General features: G+C 41.8%; 1 protein-coding gene across 1 annotated transcript in view; it reads right to left on the reverse strand.

Annotated features, from left to right (window-relative positions):
• Nucleotides 1–8,674, reverse strand: part of TXLNB (taxilin beta) — a 35,299-nt gene extending 26,625 nt beyond the window's left edge. The window contains exons 1-3 of the mRNA XM_069852005.1: nucleotides 8,488–8,674; nucleotides 2,507–2,923; nucleotides 499–590 (exon numbers count right to left, since the gene is read on the reverse strand). Of these exons, the coding sequence (XP_069708106.1) occupies nucleotides 499–590; nucleotides 2,507–2,909 (495 nt within the window). The 5' untranslated portion in view covers nucleotides 2,910–2,923; nucleotides 8,488–8,674. The remainder of the gene's footprint in view (nucleotides 1–498; nucleotides 591–2,506; nucleotides 2,924–8,487) is intronic.
• Between the last annotated feature and the right edge of the window lie 14,898 nt (nucleotides 8,675–23,572).

A 23,572-nucleotide genomic window follows, 5' to 3' on the forward strand; every position in this document is an offset into this window, starting at 1 on the left:
TACAGGGATGTTATGGTGGCAAAGTCTTTGACTCTTCGTTTCACTGTGTTGTGGTTTCTCTCATGATTTGCCTCAGTTCTCTTTTTATTTTCTATTTCCTAACATTTTATACTAAGCCCTGTATGATTTTCATTTGATTAAATCACCGAGATGTAATCTAAAGTAATAGCCACATACAGAGGTGTCCAAAAAAAGTGAAGGCAGGAGCCGTAACACTAGTCTCCAGTGTGGATCGGTTTGTTAGATTTGCCTTTAAGTATAAATATTCTACCTGATCAACTTTTTAACCTAAACTGCAGCTTTTTTTCTTCACTTTTTAACTTTTTTTTTCTCCTTCTCAGCTATATTTGATTATTTGACATTGATAGTTATTCTGGGATTCACTCAACAGGACAGACACCATTACTACATGAGGTTTGACAATGCTGCATGGTTATTTTTTTTTAATACATTCTGGTATAGACGGTTTTCACAGAAAAGAACCAATGCAGTACTAACCAGTTCAGCATATTTCTTGAATAACAAGTCCAGCTTCTCCTCTGGAGTATTCAGCTTGTTCAAGCATTGCATCAGTAGGGTGGCTTCCTTCCCTTAAAAAAAAAGAAGCAGAGTTTAATGGTAGAGGTAGTTTGTAGTGGATGCACTGTTATGAAATTGGTTGTTTGATGCACAGTCTTTAAAAAATATGGGAGAGATGAGGCATTTTGGAAGGAAGAAAACAATTTTTGCTGTGAATTTCTGGGTTTGTCTTCTCCCCATAAAAAGAAACATGCTTAAATATTCCTTCATTTCAGACTTCAGTAATGTATTGTCTTCTAGAAGAAACATAAGCCATGAAATTTTTTTGTCCTGTATAATATGATGTTCATGTAATGTATTTGCAATGTGACTGAGTCACATACATGGCACAGGATGGAAAGGGCCTGGGCCCTGGAGGCTCTCTGCAGGCAAAAACTGATCAAAGCTGAGTACACAGTCCCTGTGCTGCTCACCCATCCAAGACATAAGATTAAGTTAAGTATGAGACTATGGTGTGGATGGAAACAATCAGAGAGCAGTGGGTACTGCTAGCCAGGTCTGGGCTACATGATAGTGGTGTAAATCAGTTCCCTGACTCGGTGAAAACAGTATGGATACCAGAGACAGTCTAATAACTAACTGGGCATGCATAACTAAATCACTGTGTAGCCATTTATGTATTGCTTCTCTTCTGATACCTCTTGGTGTTCATTTCTACCATGAGTATGAGCTAGAGTTTGAACACTACTTGTTTATCAATTATGAAATGTCCCTGGCATCCCTGGAGATAAAGATGGCCATGATGCCAAAGACTTGGCTGTGCTTTTCCAAATGCTCCTCTTTCTGAGGTTGTGAGAGCAAATTGGCTTTCTCTTTTAGGCTGGATGTTTTCTGCTTCAAGTCTAGTGCAGCCCAGGATTACTGCCTGTGGAGAAAATCCAGCATTTCTCACTAAGCTCTCTCTACAGCACAGTATAAATAAGTTGAAGAGAGCTAAAATCAAATCCTTGAGTGAAATTGTTGCAAGTGCAGCTGGAGAATTGTGCTTTGGTATTGTTTTCATTGGTCTTGGAGAGGTACCAGTAACTGCACCAAAGCCAAAGCAATAGAGACTGAGGAACTTTATTTCTCCTGGACACTCAAAGAACTGGGGGGAAAAAACCCAACATGCTCTGTCCTGTGCTTAGTCCCTTGCCTATAAGAAAGTCCTGCAGTGATTTTTCTATAGGCTCAGCCTGCAGTGTGGAGTTGCATGCAAAAGAGAGGCTTGAAGATTGGTGGGAGATAAACGCAGGAAGGGAAATAAATCATAACGTTTGTTAAATCGGGATGTAGCTACATTGCTCTCTAGTGGCTGCCCATCAGAAAGGGCATACTGCACAGAAACTAGCTGAGACTTCCTTCTAGCTCAGCTGACAGAACCCTGCCATGGCCAAGGTGCTCTTTAGGCACTGTGTCTACAGAGGGTAAGCACATTGGCTTATTCAATAGAATTCATGATAAGGTTGGAGGTCTGCTTGATGAAAAATAAACTGGACATGACAGTGAATTTTTTCTGCAGATTTCCATAGCACATACCATCACCATTAGCACCGTGATGATTGGTGAGTGGTCATACCTATGGAAGCAGGGCAAGAAAAAGTTTACCGAAGCACACATGGGAGGCCAGGTTTTCCTTTGTCTAAGAAGCAACTTTCTGCAGTGTGTTGTCAGACTCACAGCTGTGGCTACCAAGTTGGGGTGGCCCAATACATCAGAATTGTGTGATATAATACTAAGCTTTTGTCTTTTTAAAAGACAGCTGGCACAGCCTACATGTATCTGTTGGGTAATTGCTGAAAACAATTATCAATCAGAGAAAAGTTATATTGTAATTTTCAGTAGCAACTGGTGTCATCCACTGCAGAGGCTTAACATGGGAAAAAGCAAGAACCAGGGAGATTTTAGTTCTGTTTGCAGAGGGCTGCGTAAGTATGCAAGTACTTGCCTAATCCTTTCAGGATTTTTTTCTCCAGCTTTTGCTCCTTGCTGCCGCTGGGCTCCTTTGCTCTGGAAGCATCCCCAGGAGCCAGCTTCTCTTTCTCACCCTCCTCATTTACATCTTCATACTCTGCATCCTCCATACTGCCTGGCTCTCCCTTTTCAGGCCTGTCAGTGCCCGTGGGGCTGCTTTCCTTCTCCATCAGGCTCGCGGCAGACCCGTAGGTTTTAATAATGTCCTCCAGCTGCCGGCTCAGCTCCTCTGAGATGTCGCACACGGCTGCTTCAGACTGGGCACCTGTCTGCTCTGCGGGGGCCGGAGCAGGGGGCTGTGAGCTGGGGGCAGGTTTGTCCCCACTCTGCCCCTGGATGTCCTGCCCAGGTGAGGTGGGAGTCTGGTCATTCTCCATGCTTGGTGCAGTACCTGACAGCAAACAAATGTATGGTTAATTTAAAAGCACGTGAAATTAGTTTTTTAACTGTTCTCAAAGCCTGGGTAGCATGTGAATGATTTTGTGTGAAATTTGGGATGGCAGCTCATCTGTCGGCTCTGGGTTGATGAATATGTTGCACTTAAATGAACAATCAAGGTGATTTGCCTGCAGAGAGAAAAGCAAATTATATACTTTTCAAGAGGAAAAGCCTGCCCAAACCTAATACTTAAACCAAAACCATTTATTACTGTTGCCAGCAATAATACATGAAATAACACCCCGGTCATTTATACCATTTCCCACCCCTGAACATATTCATAGAATCATAGAATCATAGAATCACCAGGTTGGAAGAGACCCACCGGATCATCGAGTCCAACCATTCCTATCAAACACTAAACCATGCCCCTAAGCACCTCGTCCACCTGTGCCTTAAACACCTCCAGGGAAGGTGACTCAACCACCTCCCTGGGCAGCCTGTTCCAGTGCCCAATGACCCTTTCTGTGAAAAATTTTTTCCTAATGTCCAGCCTAAACCTCCCCTGGCGGAGCTTGAGGCCATTCCCTCTTGTCCTGTCCCCTGTCACTTGGGAGAAGAGGCCAGCACCCTCCTCTCTACAACCTCCTTTCAGGTAGTTACAGAGAGCAATGAGGTCTCCCCTCAGCCTCCTCTTCTCCAGGCTAAACAACCCCAGCTCTCTCAGCCATATTCTTTGCCATATTTTTACTTTTCTTGATCTGTTTACCTGCAACACTGGCTACTGATACAGGCAGGTTCACATGAGAGCCATATCAGTTTCATTTCCTATTTCTCCCTTGTGGTCACATATTAAGTCAATAATCACAAAAAAGGAGTATTTTAAATTAAACTGGTGCACCAAAAACTGCTGTGCTCTTGAAGAGCCCAGCATGGTGCTTAATCTATGAGTGGCTTGGTACTATGACAATAACAGCAAAGAACAAGATAAACTGCTTTTCTTTTGTACTTGCTGCATGCTGCTGACAGCTTGTTTGACAAAATACAAATACAGAATAAATCACAGTGAGGTGAAACCAACCAGGTGTAACATGGGTTGATAGAGCATGGTGTTTTCTGGGGCAAATTTCATGTACTTTGTTCCAAATTTGCAAAAGGACGCTTTTGTTTTCCCATGTTTTTGATCAGCTGCACTAGTCAGGTAGCATCAGAGCCCCTGACGTGTCTTGTGTTCCTCTGGAGGCTGCTCCAGATTACCCAGATCTGGTGATGCAGGTGTCAGCAAGAATGTCGCAGGCACCTGTTACTCAACTCCTGCAAGGTGTAGGCTACCAGAAACAGGATCTTTGTTTGTATGTGGCTGGAAAACTCAGTGTAGAGAAGGCTCCTTCCTTCTCAGAGCGCTGACTGCTCTAACTGCTGCGTTGACCTCAGTAGGTAGCATGGAGGTGTGGGGTGTCCAGTTGTGTCTCACCTTGCAACTATCCCCTGCTTCTGCTTGACTAGAGACTCTGTACTCTTCATAACCATGAGTCTTTTCTCTCTTTAAGGATGATTATTGTTCTTCCTTCTAATGATATGATTTACAATTGTGCCAGTGGGGAATGAAAATAGGAAGAAGTTTGCTTTCTCAGTTCTGTTCCAGTGTCTGAAGTGCTTGCTTTCTTATTTTTTAAAAGACAACTTGCTTTGAAAACAGGGAGCTAACTGAGAAACATTTTGTTCCCTGTTCAGTTGGCTGTAACATATATCTTCTATGGTGTCTAAACTTCTACTGCTTTCAAAATCATAAACTTGGCCAAAGGCAGTATACGATAAGAAAGATGTAATTTACTGTAATACATGACTTGGTGTTTATTATTAAACTCTCCCTAGTCAAAGTGATGTTTGAAAGTGCAGTGATTTCTATCTCCAAGGCAACCCTTTTCAAGATTTGATTGTCTAGCTATTTGACTGGTCTTACAGATAAAAGAGTCAAATATTGTGATTTATGATTTCTCAGGCAATTAATTGTGGGTCTATAATTGAAAGCTCTGAGTGGGGCTCGGGATGCGCTTGAAAACTGTTAGCCACAAATCCATGCCCCTGCAGTCCTCCCACAGGTACAACTCACCAGCAGGAATGGCTTGGGAAGATGGTTGGACCTTGTCCCAAGGACCCTGTCAGACAGATGCATACCATTCTTTCCATCCTGCTTGCAGTATGGTCATTATGCCTCTGCAAAGTGATTGTAAAATGATATCTGTCTGATTTGATTTCAAATCCAGTTTAATTTACACTGAAAAATTAGACCCTGCATGTGCAATTTAGGTAGATAATTCCAGACAGCATGAAAGTTAGACTATAGTTTGTGGTCTTGTTCTAACTAGAGATAATTGACTGCCAATTAATTCAAGGTCAGTAAGATTATTGTAAACATTAAGCTAGAAGCACCACAAAATATGTGTTCATTTCTGACATGTTCAGACGTGTTTATGGTTACATTCATTAATTTTAGCTAGCGGGCAATCAGCAATCAATCAGCTAGAAAACCCAGGATCACCAGCACTCGTCTAGATGGAACATGTGTCTCACGAAGTTCACCCCCAATTTCAACTAGCTGCTTTTGTAATACATACATCACAGAAGAACAGGATCGCTAATAAATCTCCATGTATTAATTTATCTTTTGCCTATCTCCCTCTCTTTGTAAGAAGGCATAAGTTGACATGGTCCTCGCTGCACTCCAACTCTCTCCCTTGGCTACCTCTCAGCTGCATCGCTCATGGAGCAGCACTGTCCAGCTACAACTTTCCTCCTAAATCAGTCATGAAATGTGCCTGCAAACACAGTAGGCTTTAAATCAACAGTAGCAATCAGTTTATTCATGATGTTTCTCAGGAATAGGGGGAAAGCACAGGCTAATGAAAGAGAATATTCAGATATTCAGAATGAAGGATACAAGATTTTTAAAAGCTGGCCTCACAAGAAATCTTCCTTAACATACATTCCTGGCTAGAAAGGGATTAGTTTTAAGTCTCTAAAATGACAATTCACATCTGCTGAGGTTCAGGCCACCAGCCTGGAGCAGTGAGTAGGCTGGAATGACAGAAATACCCAGTGATGAATCTTTGACCTAATGGTGTCCACCTGCCAGGTCATCCCAGGCATTGTATTTACGCACATACATAAATACTTTGATGTTTTATTCTATTCTTCTTCAGGCAAAACCAGAGATGTGATGACTATTTTCAAGCACAAACATAATGCCTTTCAATACTGCTGTACCTTGTTTTGTGTTACAGCTTCCACAGCGTCATGGAGTTTATATTTAGGGAGACAGGGCAGCTCTCATCTGCTGACAACAGCCCACTTATAGCCTTTGAAGCTGGAAGATTTTACTGCACTTGGCCCCAGTCTTCCTTGTGCTCCGGCCTATTTAACCTTGATTTGTATCAGGAATTCTTCCTTATCATGCCATAAAAGACTTATGGTGCTATTCTCAGCAAGATCCAAAGTGTTTACATTATACGCTATCTTAAAGACAGTAATGCCTAAAAATTAGGTGGCGGAGCCCAGCAAAGAAATATCTTGGTTCCTCCAGGAATTTTACACTTGCCTAATTTTAGACTACCCAGCTCTTGAGTTTTGCAACCCTTTCTACCATTACTGCTGCCTCCAGGCACCTGAATTTCCAACAGTGCCTTATGCTGTTTTATGGTGAGGGGGAGGACCGACCATTTGCCTGCCTGAGTCTGAGCGTTGGATCTTGTTTACTCTTATTTTCCTGCACTCCCAAGTCCTGGACCTGTTCCATAGCCCTGAGGTCAGTGTCTTTCATGGCCTTGGTTTTCGGATGGAAGCTTGATCTCGGATATTTGTGGTTGCTGCCTTCATACAACCATTCTAGAGGGTTAATATGGTTTCATTTTAATAGGAAAGTGCAGTTAATATGGCCATCCAATGCCTTGTTCCTACATCAGCCTCAGAGTTTTGAGCTGCTTGAGAGACAGACCACATTTCAAGCCCAGATCCTAGGTGTTTGTTACACCTTGATTCCCAGCACGTTTAAACTCCAAGCCTGTTCCTGTTGCCAGCAACATTAGAGCAAACCAGGCTGGAGTCTGTGTAAGGATGAAACTGCAAGTCATGCTGAGAGGTGGTTTGGGTGCTGCTATGACCTGTGCCTCAGCTCTAGGATGCCCCAGCACACAGCTGGGACCTGATTCCAGAGATGGTCCTCCGCTCCTCCAGCAAGAAACACCCCTGAGAGCCAGAGAGTCCTCCTTCCTCCCCACTGTGGGAGACCCTCTTTTCCATTCTCCTCTCTCCTCTGTTTAATACAGGAAAAGTTGTGCTGCTAAGTTCAGTTTGGTTTGTTTGTCTCTGGATGTATCCCTTAACATTTCACAGTTATTACGTGATTTACCCTCTCTGTGCTTTGAAATCAACCAGTACTTCTAAAGTAAAAGATCATTTGGCAAGATCCAGTGCCTGATTTAGTGGACCTGCAGTACCCATCCCTCTATCCCCTATGCTACATGGCATCAGCCTGCCTCTAGTCCTGATGGAGCAGCCACTGCTGCTGAGGCAGCACCCTGGCATTAACAAAGCACAAAATAAATGTCCTCTTCTTAGTTCCTCTTGAAAACTGCCTTTCATACTGTTGCAGAGTTTTGCTTATCTTTCTTAAACAGAGTGCTTCCCCTTGCTTCTCATGGGAATTGCTTCCTCCTTCCCTTCTTGCAGCTTGAACTTCTGGAAAGTTTGCAAACTGGTCTATATTTAGCTCTTGCCTCCCCATGTATCCAGCAGAAGGACACATGGCACCTGCTATGCAGCCAGGAGTTATTTTAAGCACTTCTAAAATAGGTAATGATATTTAGCACTTTAAGCTCAAAATTCACACACACACACAATTCTCTAAAACAAAGTCTTCTGTCTACTTACACCAGCCAGTATATGCTGATAAATTCTGAATTTTTACCTCAACATAACACCAAACTGAACTACAATAACACCTCAAAGAAGCATATGTTAAACTCTGGAATGGCCCACACTACTGCACCTCAAATTACCCTCCAGAAGAATTAACAAGTGCCTTGTTATAGCCTAAACACTGTTCTATGTTTTACTTCAGAAAGTGGTGATAAAATCAGCTTTATCAAGTACATAATACTTTTTAATAGCTTTATGATTTATGCCCAATTTTCTAGTACAGAAATGAAAAAAATTTGGAGGCTTCATGGCAGATTTCCATGCCAGTATGGAAAGAAACAGACTCTGAGACTTTCTGAAGTCTCCTGTGGCACCTGAGTCTTGATCACTTGTTGTGGCAAACCGAAACATGGCAAACCAATCTCTTAAAGACAAGTTCTACCAACATAAGTCAAGCTTAAATTTTTTTGATCATTCTTAGAGAAACATTTCTTATTTTCACAAACAGCCTTGCCTGTTTTCCTCACACATCACAAAGTGCACAGGATTTTAAGGTTATTCCTAGAAAACGTGGGCTAACAGTCCCAAAGATAAGTACTTCGATTAAACCCCTTGCACCATGCCACCAAGTACTGACAGCAGGGAAACTATCAGACTTACCAGAGCAAAGAGAAGAGTTCAGTTGAGAAAAAAAAGTCAGGCAGAAAGCTCAGACAAGGGCATGCCAGCAGCTGGACACTGGTACTGTAATACTGCCACCGAAAGAAGAGGGACAGGAGGACTAAGCAAGGGGGGATGGACAGAATGACACAGCAGGAGCAAACACTCCGGAGACTGAATGCGTGCTTTGCAGGGGACCAGCTCTGATAGGCAAGCAGGGAGGCTGCCTGCTAGCTGGCAGCGTAAGCCAGCTATGTTGGCTATTCCCTGCTTTGATACAGAATGAAAGATAAGAGACTCGGGCCCTCAGAAAAAGAAAATAAACAAAGGGTTCATACTCAACCACTATCCTTGAAAATTAAGTCTTAATCCTTCAATGGCTTGACATGTTATGCTGCATAAAATTTGTCTGTATTGACTATGGATTGGTCAAAGTTTTCTGTCTGCACCAGAAAGACCAGGATGGTTTTCTAAAGTGAGCTCACAGCTGTGACTGCCCTTTGCAACCAGGGATTTGGGCAGGATTTGTGAAAAAACAGACTGATTCTTAATCATAGATTCACTGGGTGGAAGAGACCACAGGAGGTCTTTAGTTCAACCTCTTGCTTGAAATGAGCTCAGCTGTGAGCTTAGATCAGGTCTCTCAGGGCTTTATGTTAGTCTTAAAAGCCTGTGAGGATGAAGAGTGCATGACCTCTGTGGGAAGGCTATTCTCCTGCTTGACTGTCTTTGTGGCATAGAAAGTTCTCCTTATACCTAACCTGAACTTCCTTTGTTTCAGCTTGTGCTCATTGCCTCTTGTCCTCCCACCTCCCACTCCTATGAAGAGCCTGTCTCTGTCTTCTTAATAATCTCTTCATAAGAACTGTGGGGCTGCAGTTTTCATCCCCCAAAGCTGTCTCTTCTTCAGGCTGAACATTCCACTTGCCTCAGCCTCTCCTCATGGGACAAGCGCTCCAAGCCCAGCCATTGAGGTGCCCCTCAATGAATCGACCAGCTCCTCCCATTGGGGCACCAACGCTAATAGAGATAGCTGGTATAGCTGTCCCCTGATCCCAGCAGTTCCCAAATGTTCTTTTTGCTGCCAGGGTAGCCTGCCTGACCTACTTTCTGCATGTTACCCTACTGGCTCACAGTGTCCCAAACTCGTTTATACAAACAAGCAGAGCACTCCCCAGGGAGCTCAGCTGCACGCTATTCATCTAGCAACCAGCATCTCCCACTTCAGTGACCCACAAGCCATTCAGGCAGCATCTTGACATGCCAGATGGCCTGAGGACCATCTGCTGCCCACTCCCTAAAGAGAGATGTAGGTCAGTTTAAAGCACAAATGTGCAAAAAACTGAGAAGTGGTAGGCTGATACTGCAAATGGCAGCTAGGGCTATGAGAGGAGAGATGGGACTTTGGCTCCAGTGAAAAATAATAAAGCTCAGAACTACAACAGGAGGAAAAACACATGTTCTACAGTGATGTGTAGTAATTCTTCAAACAAAACCAGAAACCTTTTGCACTTGACTTACAAGGGATGTAAGAGAAAATAGTACTGGGCAGCTCAACATCAAAAAGTACTGGCTCAGAAATCATAGAATCATAGAATCATAGAATGGCAAGAATTGGAAGGGACATTAAAGATCATTTAGCTCCCACATCCCTGCCCTGGGTAGAGAACACCTCCCACTAGATCAAGCTACTCAAGGCCCCATCCAACCTGGTCTCAAACACTTCCAGGAATGGGGCATCCACAACTTCCTTGGGCAACCTGTGCCAGTGCCTCACCGTCCCCATTGTGAAGAATTTCCTCCTCATGTGTAGTCTAAATCATTCCCTCTCTAATTTGTAGCCATTAATAGAATTAGTCCACATATTATTAGCTTCTCAGACTTTCACTGGAGAGGACTAAAGGTCTTGCTATATTTATGGAGACATTGTCTTTGGGATGCAAAGAACATCCTTGGAGTGGTTTTCACATTAGTCTTATTTATCTACTTGGAAAGGCAGCTCATATTATCTGTGAATGCGTGGGCATTATGGCTTAAGGAAAAATCAGTTCTTAAATCTTCTTCAGACACTGGTGGTGGCTTGGTAGTGCTCCTAAGGAAATCACAGGTTCAAGGATAATGAAAGTGAACTTGCAAGGTCAGGGGCTTCTGCTGCAAATCTTTTGGAGGGAGTTGGAAACCAGCTAGATGTGTTTTGAGAGAAGATAAAGCTGTGGGGTTGTTTGTGACAGGACAGTGTCAGTGAGCAGAATACCAGTGAAGCTAAGAGTGTTTGTGCAGACTCCCTGTGCTCCTCCTGTTTCAGATGGAGAATTCTCTTATTCTAGTTCCCTGTTCATTTTTCTTTTGAAATAAAATCAGCTCCAGGGTTTCTAAGATCAAAATGCACAACAACAAAATGCTACCAAGGAGCTAAGGAACAGCTGAGCTGCAGAAAGTTACTCTGGCATATCCTCACTCCTTGGTAAGCACAAGGCAAGATGTGTTCAGCTTTGCTCTCTTTCACTGGGGTTAAAGCTATTATGTTGTAGCTCATTTTTGCAACAGCCTGTCAGCATGCCCACAGATCCTTATCACAGCTGAAATGGCATGCAAGGATTCACTGGGTGGTGGGAATTTGGTCATGTCCTTAAGATATCAGAGCATATGGATAATAGGAAATTAGTTGATGTCATCATTATAAAAATTAGCTACAAGAAATCCAAAGCTACATGTTCTGATTTGTTCCTAAACATGCAAGCAAAGAAAACAGTCTCTGATACAGTCAGGGAACAGAAAAGGGCAGGTAAAATTAGTGTTCCTAAGTGTGTGTAGAGGAAGTGTGTAGAGCTGCAGAAAATTAAAGGGGATCTACTGGATTTTGGCATGTGAATTGAGGCAACCACCTTAAGAGCAGAAAGGAAATCTCAGATAGAGGAATTTAGAGGACTGTGTCAAAACTGCCATGCAGACAATTAACATGCTGAGGATGAGGATCAGCATATAGACTCTGCATGATGGGAGGGTTGCATATGGCGAGCTGGGGAGAGAGCTGGCTGAAAACCCTCTTTGTGAAACCTGCACTGCTGCTGAGGTTTCTGCTTTTGCAATGCTTTGGGCATTTCATGTCTCTGTTTAGGGGAAGAGAAAGAAAAGCTGTCTCTAATCCATGAGAAAGAGGAGAAATGTACTTTGCCTGTATTAAAGCTAGACCACTCCTTCAGAATTTGCAGTAACAAGACTGAATTTCTTTTTCAGCTGTGTTCAGTTTAAGCTGAATTGCATATCCATAACCTTGCATTCTCTTTGTTGTGCAGTGGAATTTCCACTGGTGTAACTGGTAAGGTTATACATTAATTGCTCTTTCTGGATTAAACATAATCATCATCACATAATTCTACTGAAGACATAGGCTTCCCAGGGGGGAAAAAAAATCTCTATAAAGTAAATTACTACCTATGTTTATCATTTGCTCTATATGATATTCAATGCATTCAGCCTTACCAAATGAAGGACAAGTTTATCACTAAGTCAATGCTATTGAAACTTTATGGTTTTCTTCTCATCTTTTCCTTTCTTTCCCTAGGGCATTTTTCTCAGCTGCAACATTCAAATTTCACCTATTGATGCTCTCCTCCCTCCCGTGGCACTACAAAAAGTAATTTTGGGGGGTTTTATGTATTCTTTTTGTGTCCCATAGGAAGGTTTAGGTGAAAGACCAATATTTCAAGTTTAGAGACTCCCTCCCAAACTTCAAGGAATTTAAAAAATGCAAACTCTGTCTGAAGACACTTAAAAAAGTTTTGGTGATTGCAATGGCAAACCTTTATTTCTTTTTCCACCTAAATGAAAGTTTAATTTCTGCAGAAGCCGTATAGACTGATTTGGCCTGCAGGCCAGCCTCTTGACAGGAGTTGAAGAGGTTGGGGAGGGTCTCCTGCCTTCTGCACTGTCCAGGAAAGAATTGTCTGCACCTCTCTGCAAGTGGTAGCTTCTCTGCTCCGTAAGATCCCACTTGCCAGCAGCATGAAAAAAGACGTGGTGCTTAGGGACATGATTTAGTGGTGAGCTTGTGTTAGGTTTATGGTTGAACTTGATGATCTTAAAGGCCTTTTTCAACTTAAATGAATCTGTGATTCTGTGAAGAAAATGTGAAGGCAACCATTCTCGATCACGTCACAAACCAGGGGGATGCAGACTGCGGTGGACTGTCGTGGCCTATCACTTCAGTGTCAAATCTGTATCAATGACAGCATAATTTTTGGATTCTAGTAAGGCAACCCCGCTAAGAACCTGGAGGAGTTCTTCACAGCTTTACTGAACAATTTTTTTTTGTTTATTTTTTCAAAGAAACAAGTCTTTCAGATTATATTGTACCTGGGAAGAAACAATTTGTGTAATATCACTACTTCAGTTAATTATATTGGAAACAAAATCGATTCATTCTGTTTAAATATGTACTATAATACATTCATGCCATTAGATAATTATGTAATATACTTATAACATGATAGTGTATATTAACAGGCATTAAAGATACATAATGAAAGTATACCATGCATAAAGGATTTAGAAATACCTATAACGTGCAACATGTAATTAGAATTTAGAAATAGCACTCATAAAGATCGTGAGACATAAAAGCACAGTGATGTGTGAGCAGGGGTATAGAAGTTAGAAACCTGCTGAGACTGATAGTGTTTCCCTGCTGTGGGCAGCTACAACTGAACCAGTGTTGGGGGAGAGTGCTATGAGGTCTCGATACAAAGTCTATCAAGACTGATCTTCACTAGGTTTGCTTTACTTCTATAGAAATGTCATAAACATCTAGACATTGTGCATGGTGAACTCTTGGGAATAATTTCTCTCTTTCTTAATCTTGTGTCAATTTAAAAACAAAAAACAAAAAGAAAAAACCCTCGTATTTGCATTTATTTGCATACACAAAACAGGTGTTCTACACTGCATCAATTTTCTATAGATTTCCTAGCTCCAAATCAATCTCAAAAGGTTTGGGAGGTTATGATTTGCCTTCTAATAAGATTTTATGGCCTGAAGGCTTTGTCATATGCTTAAGTTTTGCCAAGTTTTTTCTTCTAGAGCTCAAAGATCCTGGCAGTTAATAGAACAGCCAAATCAGCTGACACAAAAAATCCCAGTAGGCAACAGACTTAACTATTTTAAGCAAATAATTTAATTCTTAATCTACATCAGTAAGAATATAAATTCTGAAATATAGCAAGGAAACCACTCCAAGAATATGGAGGAATTCCCTGTGGTTTGCTACTGAACAGTTTTTGATTTATTCTTGGAAAGATTCAAGTCTTTTGAAACCTTAAGAGCAAGCAAAATCAATTATCAGGGTTTCAATTTTCTCCAGGCAATTTCAACTGCTTCAGGTTACCCAAGAGACAGACTCTCTATCAATACTTTATGTTATGTGCTATTTGAAGAATTCAGCAAAGTGCAGAATAGCTTCACTTGAAAATTCACATACAAGGTAAAAGAATCCCTCAGGTGAGGCATGCAGTCACATCTGAATGCATCTCTGCAGTTTGGAAACAACTTCCCTCCAATATATACAGGTAATGTTTTGGGAAAAATAGTAGTAGCATTAGCTGTTTCCAGTTATTCTTGTACTGCAGTGAAATTAGTGCTGATTTACGTCACTATAAGCTAACATGTATTCTAGTATGAAACTTCAAGAGTACTGAGTCCTGAAACTGTCTAATTTTAATCTAATTTTATTTTAAAATTATGCCCCTGTAGCTAGAAATGACCTTCTATCAACAGACCGTGGGAACAGAGTTGGACCAAGTCAACCTTGGACATTTTGTGAACCTGCCAGGGGAAATCTCTGGGCCCAGTTCAGATGTGATCACACTGTAAATGGTATATCAGGCATAATTTGGAAGTCTTTTAAATGCCAACGGTACATTGGTCAAAGGTGAGTTGTAGAGAAGAAATCACCTATTCCAGTAGGATAATTTAAACTGACTTGCTTTGTACGAGGTAGTTTTTTGTCTTTCCCTCCCTTTTCTAACCCCTTTGCCAGTAACATTCATTTGCATTTGTTTCATTATCAATATGCAACTTTTCTTTTTTTAGTTTGCTTCAAGAGCTGTGTTGTAAAAATTAGAAAAGGAAAAGACTTATTAAAGACTCAGTCCTGCAGCTGCTCTGTGTGTGGAATTGTCATTAATTTCCCAAGCAGCACCTGCTCGTGAGCAGCATAGAGAATAAAGCAAATTAGAAATTGAAGGCTAGTTCTTTCAGCTGTACAGGCTGTACATGGGTAGTAAAGCATCTCATAATAGTAGTCAAGCATCTTCCTCTGAAAAGAACAAAGTCCAAATTCTGCTGACAGTCGTAAGTAAGCTGATGAGGGTGGGCAACTGAGCAACATTGAAGTTATGACTAACCTGTCTGAGACAAGAGGAGAAGAGAATAAGGATGGATACAATGGGAATGACACAGACTGAGATAACACTTAAACAATGCTTGGAAATGAGGGGGACATTCCTGCTGAAAGACAAAGACATGTAGAAAGAAGGGGGAAAATAACAGACAGTGATAGTGAAACAAGTCCCAGTGAGGATCTTATTTTATAGGATAATGACTGGGTGACTGGTGAAATGTTAGTTCAGAAGGAACAATGCAGCGACCAGCATTACTGTGTGATGTCTAAAACTGCTGCTGATGTAAACACCAATGACCTATTTTAAGGCATGCGTGGAAAGAGAATCACTAGATGAAAACTCAAAAGGATGCAAAAGGTATACTAGCATTGACAGATCAAAACTATGAAAAGGTGTTAATTGGATTTTTTTGTAAGGGTTTTCTAGCTGCTTAGGTAGAATCATAACATAACATAACATAACATAACAATATTTGGGGAACCAAATGAGTAAAGAAAAAATACAACCCAAGAGATGAAGGGATGAATAGAAAAAAGATCAGATGAGAGTGACTTCCATATTTTACTAAGCTGAAAGACAAACACAAAAGGTGACACCAACTTGTTAGAATATAGTAAATCTTCATTTTGTGTACGTAAAAAGCCTATACAAGTTATTTTTATTATGAAAGGCAAATCGGTTTCTAGTTTAGATCTTGGACTTGAATATGGAGGATAGGGACAGATACATGCATAATATTTAGTCTTAGGTATTTGCAGATGTGTCTCTAAAACTCTATTACTACTAGTATGAATTTTAAAAGTGTTTTTTTTCTAATGGCACTGCAAAATGGAGTTAGATCACAGGGCTTCTCAATAGTCTCAGAGTGATTATGTAATTTGGAGACTCCCAAACCAATTGGATTATGGGGAATTGCTGAATCAGAGAAAAAAAATCAACTCTGTAGCTCCCACCTCACCTTGCAATGAGAAAACAATTCTGGTTCACTTGCATGCTCTGAAATCATCAGCCAATCTGTAGCATTGTCTGTATTCTTGTAACATTACAAGATACATCAATAGTTGCTGTTTACCTTACTAATTTATTTTTTTTAGCTATTAGTTCTGTATTCTGAGCCCAAAATGTATTGTACCACAAATCATGGTTGTCTGTGGTTAAAATATTGCAATCAAAGTTTTAGAATTATAGATGTAGGAACAAATTTCTGTGGCAGTGATTTCCAGTCGTGTAGTAGCTTGCATGCAAGGATCTAATATAATCTGTTAAGCAAGTTCAACATCAAGCAGTAATGAACTGCAAAGAACCACATTGTACTCATTATTTGAAAGGATAAACTGAGCCATAAAGTGCTACATGTTAATACACAATAAATAATGCCTTGCCCAAGGTCATGCAGATGGGAGCAAGATGTGCTCAGATTCTTTTCTACTTTAATTGTGGTGTGCTTGTTTTATACATGACGACCGGAGTTGAATGCTTAGAGTGAAGGGGAGGTTCACCTCACAAAAGTGTTCAGTGTATTTAAGTGCTTTAAGTACCTTCACTTTCTGCCAAGGGTTTGCATGGTTTGTGAAATTCATAGGACTTGTCTAGTCAGCTTGAATAAGGATGGTCTAAAAACCACAATGCTTTGCACAAAGGAGGGCTAAGCCACATAAATTAGAGGACTGGAATCATCCCCATACAAAGGGACTGTACTTCATGTGACCATGGAAAATTGAAATTCTGATTTTCATTAAATTCATTAGACTTCTGTAAGATCTCTGAGCCATTTCTGGAGTTGTGACCATGACAAGCCACATGGAACAATGTAAATAAAATCCCAGGGCTGTCGTATTGTTATTCTAATAACTAAAATACTACCTTCTCTCGGTTGGTTTTCTTTTTTTCTCATGATTTGGTGTCCCACCTTCCTTCCCTGTCTTGCAAGATGGAAAGCAGATAAGTCCCCCTGAGTAACCTTTGTGTTGCACGCATGTACTCTCTCAGCACAGCAGGCTCCTGCTTTCTGGTTGCACCTCCAAGATCTTTAGTGTTAGCTTCTGTGCCATGATCTTTTCTCTCTAGAAATTCAGCTAGCAGAGTAGACAGAAAGTATAGTCTTTAGTCGTCTTGTTTCTTGCTTATTTGCCAGTCGCAAAAAGGAAAAGCTACTGGAGGGCACACTGAACAATATGTCCTCTAGAAACCTCTTATGTGCCAGTCAATAGCAAATGAGAAGATACATTTCCTTTAAGTCTGACTGGCTTTGTCTTCTTTTTCTTTTTATGTCACCAACTAATGCTTGACTAGCTGGATCCTTCAATCAATTTCAAAATCCTGTTCTGTCATCCTGTTCCTTCCTACACTGTCAGGTGTCGAGGATACCCACAGGTCATCAGTCTTCCAGGCAACCTTGAGCAAGGAGTGGAAGAAGAGAGAAATGCATCACTTCAGCATGATCATCCATCTCAGGCAACAAATGCTGAGGAATCATGAACTCAGTAACTGCTGGCACAAGCAGGCATAAGTTGGCAACTTGTCTTTCTAAAGGCAAGTATGAAACCTCCCCTGATAACCATGGCTGCATGAGTAGCAATCTGAATTGATTAGGTTATTAAATGTTATATACATCTATTTCTTCACTGTTTTAGGAGAACAACCAGAAAGAGAAAAGTATCTATATCTCTAAGATGTGACATACATGAAAGTGAGGAACTCAGCATGTGTCTACTTAGGTTTCCTTAAAAAGTAACATACAATTTCCTCACAATGAAAGAGGCCAGCAAAAGCCACTGACCAAAAGCAGTTCGGAGCTTTTCATTTTGTGGGAAAGGAAAAAAATAATAGGAAAATGTTATTCAATTAGATGTAGCAGAAAATGTCTAACTTAGTTTTCCATCCACCTTCCTTTCCTTTTCAGTAGCTAACCTGCTACGAGAGTCATGCCTGTTACCAGGCCACCTGCTACCAGAGTAATGAAAAAAAAATCCCCACATATTAAGAAAGAAGACATTTTCAGGTTATTTCACCTTATACTGAGGTTAAAAAGTCATCAGAAAGTCCCACTAAATAATTATTAGAATTATTATAACAGTAACAATAAGCTAATGTCAGAGGAAAATATGGACCAGAAAATGCCCTAATCCATCCCTGGCCTAAACACCACATTAAGAATATAGTTAAATAGGTAGGTATATTTGAATTAAACTAATAAGGACCTCAGACAGGCTCCTGGTCACCACAGTGATTGTGAATCCCAACTCAATGCAATCTGAAATCATTGTAGCGTGAAGTGTTGGAGTAGTGGAGGATGGTTGATGTCTGCACCTACAGTGCCATGCTCAGGCAACACTTTAACTTGGCCAAGCAGGGACTTCAGCAACACCACTCCAGCATCTTAAGAAGGACTCGCAATACATAGGCATGATTTACACAACTGTGGAGTACTCTGGCTAAGCAACAAATAGTCCTATTAAAATGAATAATGTGTTCAGGGCACCTTTTGGCTCACTGACACTGGTGGGGTGACTCAGGGGAAACAGAAATAACTGCCTTAGACTTAGGATACGCAACACAGTATTGCCTGCACTCCAGAAGGAAGCCAAGCGTATGTCTATACTGGGTAAAACCATCAGTCAAGCCTTGATTTTTGACTTGGACACCACTGTCTAAGTTCTCACATTGCCTAGGTCAGAACTAGACCCAGCGTATCACTGATCTCAAATTTGGTGATGTAGCTTATCTGGAAAAATCACAGGTGAATCATAATGCCCAGGGAGGTGGTTGAGTCACCTTCCCTGGAGGTGTTTAAGGCACGGGTGGACGAGGTGCTAAGGGGCATGGGTTAGTGTTTGATAGGAATGGTTGGACTCGATGATCCGGTGGGTCTCTTCCAACCTGGTTATTCTGTGATCCTGTGATTCTGTGATAATATTAATTTATTATTTTGGCTGAACTTGGCTTAGGCACCAGGTCTTTTCTTGGTTTGCCTCATCTTCAAAGTTATGAGGATACTATTCAAGGCAATGCTGTTATGTACAGGAAAAGGTAGAGAGATCTGAAGGAGAGGTAAGGAAGTGAAATATTCCTCCTTTCTTTCTCAGGCCAAAGTACTAACCTAGAGTTCAGCTTCAGAATTTAGAAGCACTCTGCTTCACTGGTTTCTGTGGAGCCAGCCTCCTCTTTTAAACACAGCCCTTGGTAATAGAGCCTGAGGGAAAACCACAACCAAATCCAGGTCCTCTAATAGAGGACTTAATTGCTTGCGATATTTACTTGTAAAATGAACCCTGTCAAGAAGACTCCTGGACTAGAGGAACCAGACTAAGAGTCCCTTTCCCCATTAACCCTTTTTTGGGGGGGGGATGATGTTGTGGAATTGCCAAGATGTACCTCTTGCACTAGGTAAAGGCCCTACTCCATAAGCATCTATCACTATTCACTCTGACTACATTTAATTCTGTTAAAACGTATGCAATAAATCAAATTAAAAGACTGCTCTTTTAAAGACTTTAATCAATAACAAAGGCAGGGCTTCAGCTACACCTAGTGGACAAGCTCGGAGTACTGCAGCCTTTCTGCAGCCACTCGGATAAAGTGGTTTTATCTGTCATGTTAAATGACTCCTGCTCTGCTTCAATATATATACTGTGAACTGAAACTAAGCACCTCCAAGTAAGTATCAACAATTTAAACAGCTCCTTTCAAAACTCTGTGTGATTATCTGTGCACTGCTGCCTTTCATGTAAAGTGCTTGATTAAAACATTGGGCAAAATGACTCAATCACAAAAGGCGAGAGCTAAGAAGGAGTAAAAGAAGCCACAGGACAGGGACAGAGGGCTACCCTGCAGCAGGTCCCTATATGTAAAGCTGGGGACGGGGCAAGACACTGGTCTGAGGTTGCTCTTGTCCTTATAGGGCAAAGTCACACACAAGGTGACTTGTGACAGAGCAGCTGTCACCCTCCCCTACCATCCTAGGGCATGGCTGCAATAAACCTTCGCACTGGCTGACTGCACATCCCAAAGCAAACCCACAGCAGCTCAAAGCGCTTTCAAGAGCTTATTTATACTCCAATTAAACTGAAGTGTGGGCAAAAGAAAGCACAGGGCCTGTGGTGCTTCCTGGCCACCATAAAGAAACCTGTCACATGAGTTTGAGACACTCTATTACAGGGGATTTTAAAAGAAAGAAGGAGGTTTTTAGAAGCAGGACTGAGACGGACCTCATGTTCATGTTTTGGCTACAACGATTTCCATCTTGTGGGCTGATGAGGAAAGGGATTTCTCCCTATTGGTCTTCCAGGAGCAAGGATGTGGATCCCGTATCCATCCTCAAGAGAACAGTAGCCAGTGTATAGGGCTGCAGGCTTCATCCTACAGCAGCTTTGCTCACTTACCACTGTCAGAGTAAATCCAGGCTTATATTGTAAATAATGGTCTGTGAAGAAAGTTAACGTGTCACGCTTTCTTGAATTTTCCTCTTCTCCAGCATACAATGTTGTGCTCCTTGAGACATGACAAGCAAAACCAAGCTGTCCCCATCCCTCCGCAGACAGGCACCTGTTTACAGTTTGTGGGTTAGGGCTGGCTGGTTTTCAGACATATCCCCTAAAACCTTCTTAGTGATGATAATAATTAATTCCTTTTGTGCCTACTACTTAGAAACTGTTTACATTCATCTCCACATCTGTGTTCATACCTTGCCCTTCATCTCCCTGGCTCTTGGGCAAAAGTGCACCCATCTTTAGCATCTTACTGGGAGGAGCACCTGCTACATATTTAGCCTTCGAGCTTAAGAAATGCTGTGTACTCACACTAGTAACTTGTAGGAGCTTGACAATTCTGAAAGTTTCTTTCTATTTTACTTTATTGCTGATAAAATACAGAATACATTGCCAAATGAAAATGCCAATAGCTAAAGATAACAAAATGGCCTGGTGAAAGAAAAAGATGAGATGAGTGGTCCGCAGTTTACAAAACCTGATAAGCTGAAAAATGTTTTGTTTATTTTTAATATGGCAAAAATGTGCCTTTCAAAATCTGTTTCAGGCTTGTGATCAGATCACCCCTCTGTAATTTTTTAAGAATGGGAGGGCACAGCAGACAGAGAGGGACTGCAATACCTGAACCATCTCTGTTAAAAACCTGGTGTTGCAAATTTATTTCTAAAATGAGGCAAAGAGAACAACGGAGAACCTACCATAACAGTGGCTCATCTGTTCAGTCATTTGCTATATCTCGCTATCGTTGCAGTTACTGAGCTTCAGCTTTAGCTTGTGTGTGAACACAATAGTGGCACCATATTGAAATGTGTAAATATATTTTCAGAAAATATGTAAAACACCTCTTCTGTACTGACAAAATGATGCAGTTAGAATACATGAAACCCAGAGAAAATGCTGCTGCCTTGGGTTCCAAATTCCTTTGATTCTTCATTTTATTGCACATGCAGTGTTATATGACAAATACATTTACCTGACCGTTTAAGAAGTACTTTGTCTTATCATTTAAACAACTCCTGTCAATGTTGCTTAGTCACTGCTCACATTGCTGTCCCTATGAGAGATGATACAGAAATAGCTCAGGTGAAGGTCGGTGTGTATAGCCCAGATCTGTGACACCAGCATTTCTTATTCCTGCCTGCAGTAGCCCTGCAGTATGTATCTTGGAGGAAATGCAGGCTTCAAAAAGGATAGCTGTAGGATCAGGGACAAGAACTACTTTTTGTGACTTCATTTCCCTCCCCTCCATGCCTATGCCCACCCCGATTTTTCTGAGATTACTAATACAAGGGGGTATCGCTCCCTTGGGTACCAGCTCCCACATTAAGCCCTGCAGAGCCAGGATGGAGCGGAGTCAGAGGACAGGAGGAACAGAACAGCTTCTACAGCAGGACATTGATGCAGAAGCCACCCATGCCCTGAATAAGTATCATGATGTGGCTCCACAGACATGTGCCATAGCCTTTGGCCAAGCATCAGTGATCCATGGGGCTTTGCATCCAACGTCTCTAGAGTGTGGAAAACACCTCCTGGGGAAAAAAAAAAGAGAAAAGGAAAAAGGAAAAAAGGAAAAAAAGGAAAAGGAAAAAAGAAAAAGAAAGAAGAAAAAAAGAAAAAAGAAAAAGAAAAAGAAAAAGAAAAAGAAAAAGAAAAAGAAAAAGAAAAAGAAAAAGAAAAAGAAAAAGAAAAAGAAAAAGAGAAAAAGAAAAAGAGGAAAAAAGGAAAAAAGGAAAAAGAAAAAAGTAAGTAAAAAAAGCAAGCAAGTAAAAAAAAGAAAATAAGTAAAAAAAGGCAAGTAAAAAAGCAAGTAAGTAAAAAAAAGAAAGTAAAAAAAAGAAAGTAAAAAAGAAAGTAAGTAAAAAAGGAAGTAAAACCCACAAAACAGCAAGTAAAAAGTTTAAAAGACTAGCAAAAAGAAGAAAGTAGAAAACAGCACGTAAGTAAACAAAGTAAAAAGAAGAAAGTAAAGAAAAGCAAGTTAGTAAAGAAATGCAAGTAAAAAAAAGTAAGAAAAAGAAGGCAAGTAAAAAAAAGAAAGAAATAAGAGGAACTCTGCAAATCCAGATGTTGGAATTTTCCAATCTCCCTAGCAAGACAAGATAAGCAGGGGATAATCCTGTTTATGTAACATTTTTTTTTTTTTTTAAATAACCTGAGACAAATAGGCATCTTTTCAGCTCCCATTCGCCCCCCGCCTCCCTAAACCCCCGCCGAGCCCCCTGGGGCGGCCCCGGGGCGCTCTCCGGGCGGGGCTGCGGGGCGGCGGGGCCCGCGCGGCTCCTCCCCCGGCGGGGCGGGACCTCGGCGGCTCGGGGGGCGGCTCCTCGGTCCCCGCGTCCTCCCTCCCTCCCGCGGCGGGGACAGCGGGCGGCCACACGGGGGCGCCGCCGCCCGCGGAGCGGAGCCCCCGCGGGGAGAGGGGCGGCCGCCCCGCCGCGGCGCCCACCCACCCAGCACCCACGGGCTCGGTTATTCGAGGCGGAGGATTGACTTAATCGGCACCTAATTCCCTGCCGAGCGCGTCTTGCGCGGCTTAGGGCTCATCTGCCGTCCAAATAAAGCAGCGCGTCTATTTCTGGCCGCGGCTTAGAGAGGAGCGGATCGCGTGTGCCCTGCTGGGAGTTCTTGAAAAAGAGCCAGAAGTCCAGAGGTCAAGTTTCCTGGACCGAAAGCCACTTTAATGGGACGCGGAGACGGCAACGTCCTTCGTGAGGATCTGGCAGGAGTGGGAAAACTGTGCCGCTGCGCATTTTTCACTAATCGCTGTGTTGAAATAATAAATTCCCGCAGCGTATTTCTAAAGAGCTTGGAAGCTAGAGAGGATCTGCTGGAAGGCCTGTTGCCTCTTCAGCCAGTGGAAGCGTTGCCGAGGGGTTCACGTCAGGAAGATGAGGGTCAGGTCCCCAATATTGCTTGGTGGATGATATTATGGATGAGAAAATCCATAATGATGCTATCCACCGGGACCTGATGCTTCATCAGAAATGAAGGGGATAAGGTAGGCAAGAGGATAGTTTTGCAAATTTCCCGGGAGTCTACTTTTAAGAAATTGTAAAACTCCTTGATGATGCCTTGCCCAAAGCCAGTGCTTTCAGTAGCTGCTGTTGATCAGAGGCAGCGGCTCTCAGGAGTTTTATAAGGAGTCAAACGCAAATAGACTCTACTGGCATGCCCGTGAAACTGCCTATTCTTGGAAAAGCT

Source organism: Phaenicophaeus curvirostris, chromosome 2 (assembly GCF_032191515.1).
Source record: "Phaenicophaeus curvirostris isolate KB17595 chromosome 2, BPBGC_Pcur_1.0, whole genome shotgun sequence".
Taxonomy (NCBI): domain Eukaryota; kingdom Metazoa; phylum Chordata; class Aves; order Cuculiformes; family Cuculidae; genus Phaenicophaeus; species Phaenicophaeus curvirostris.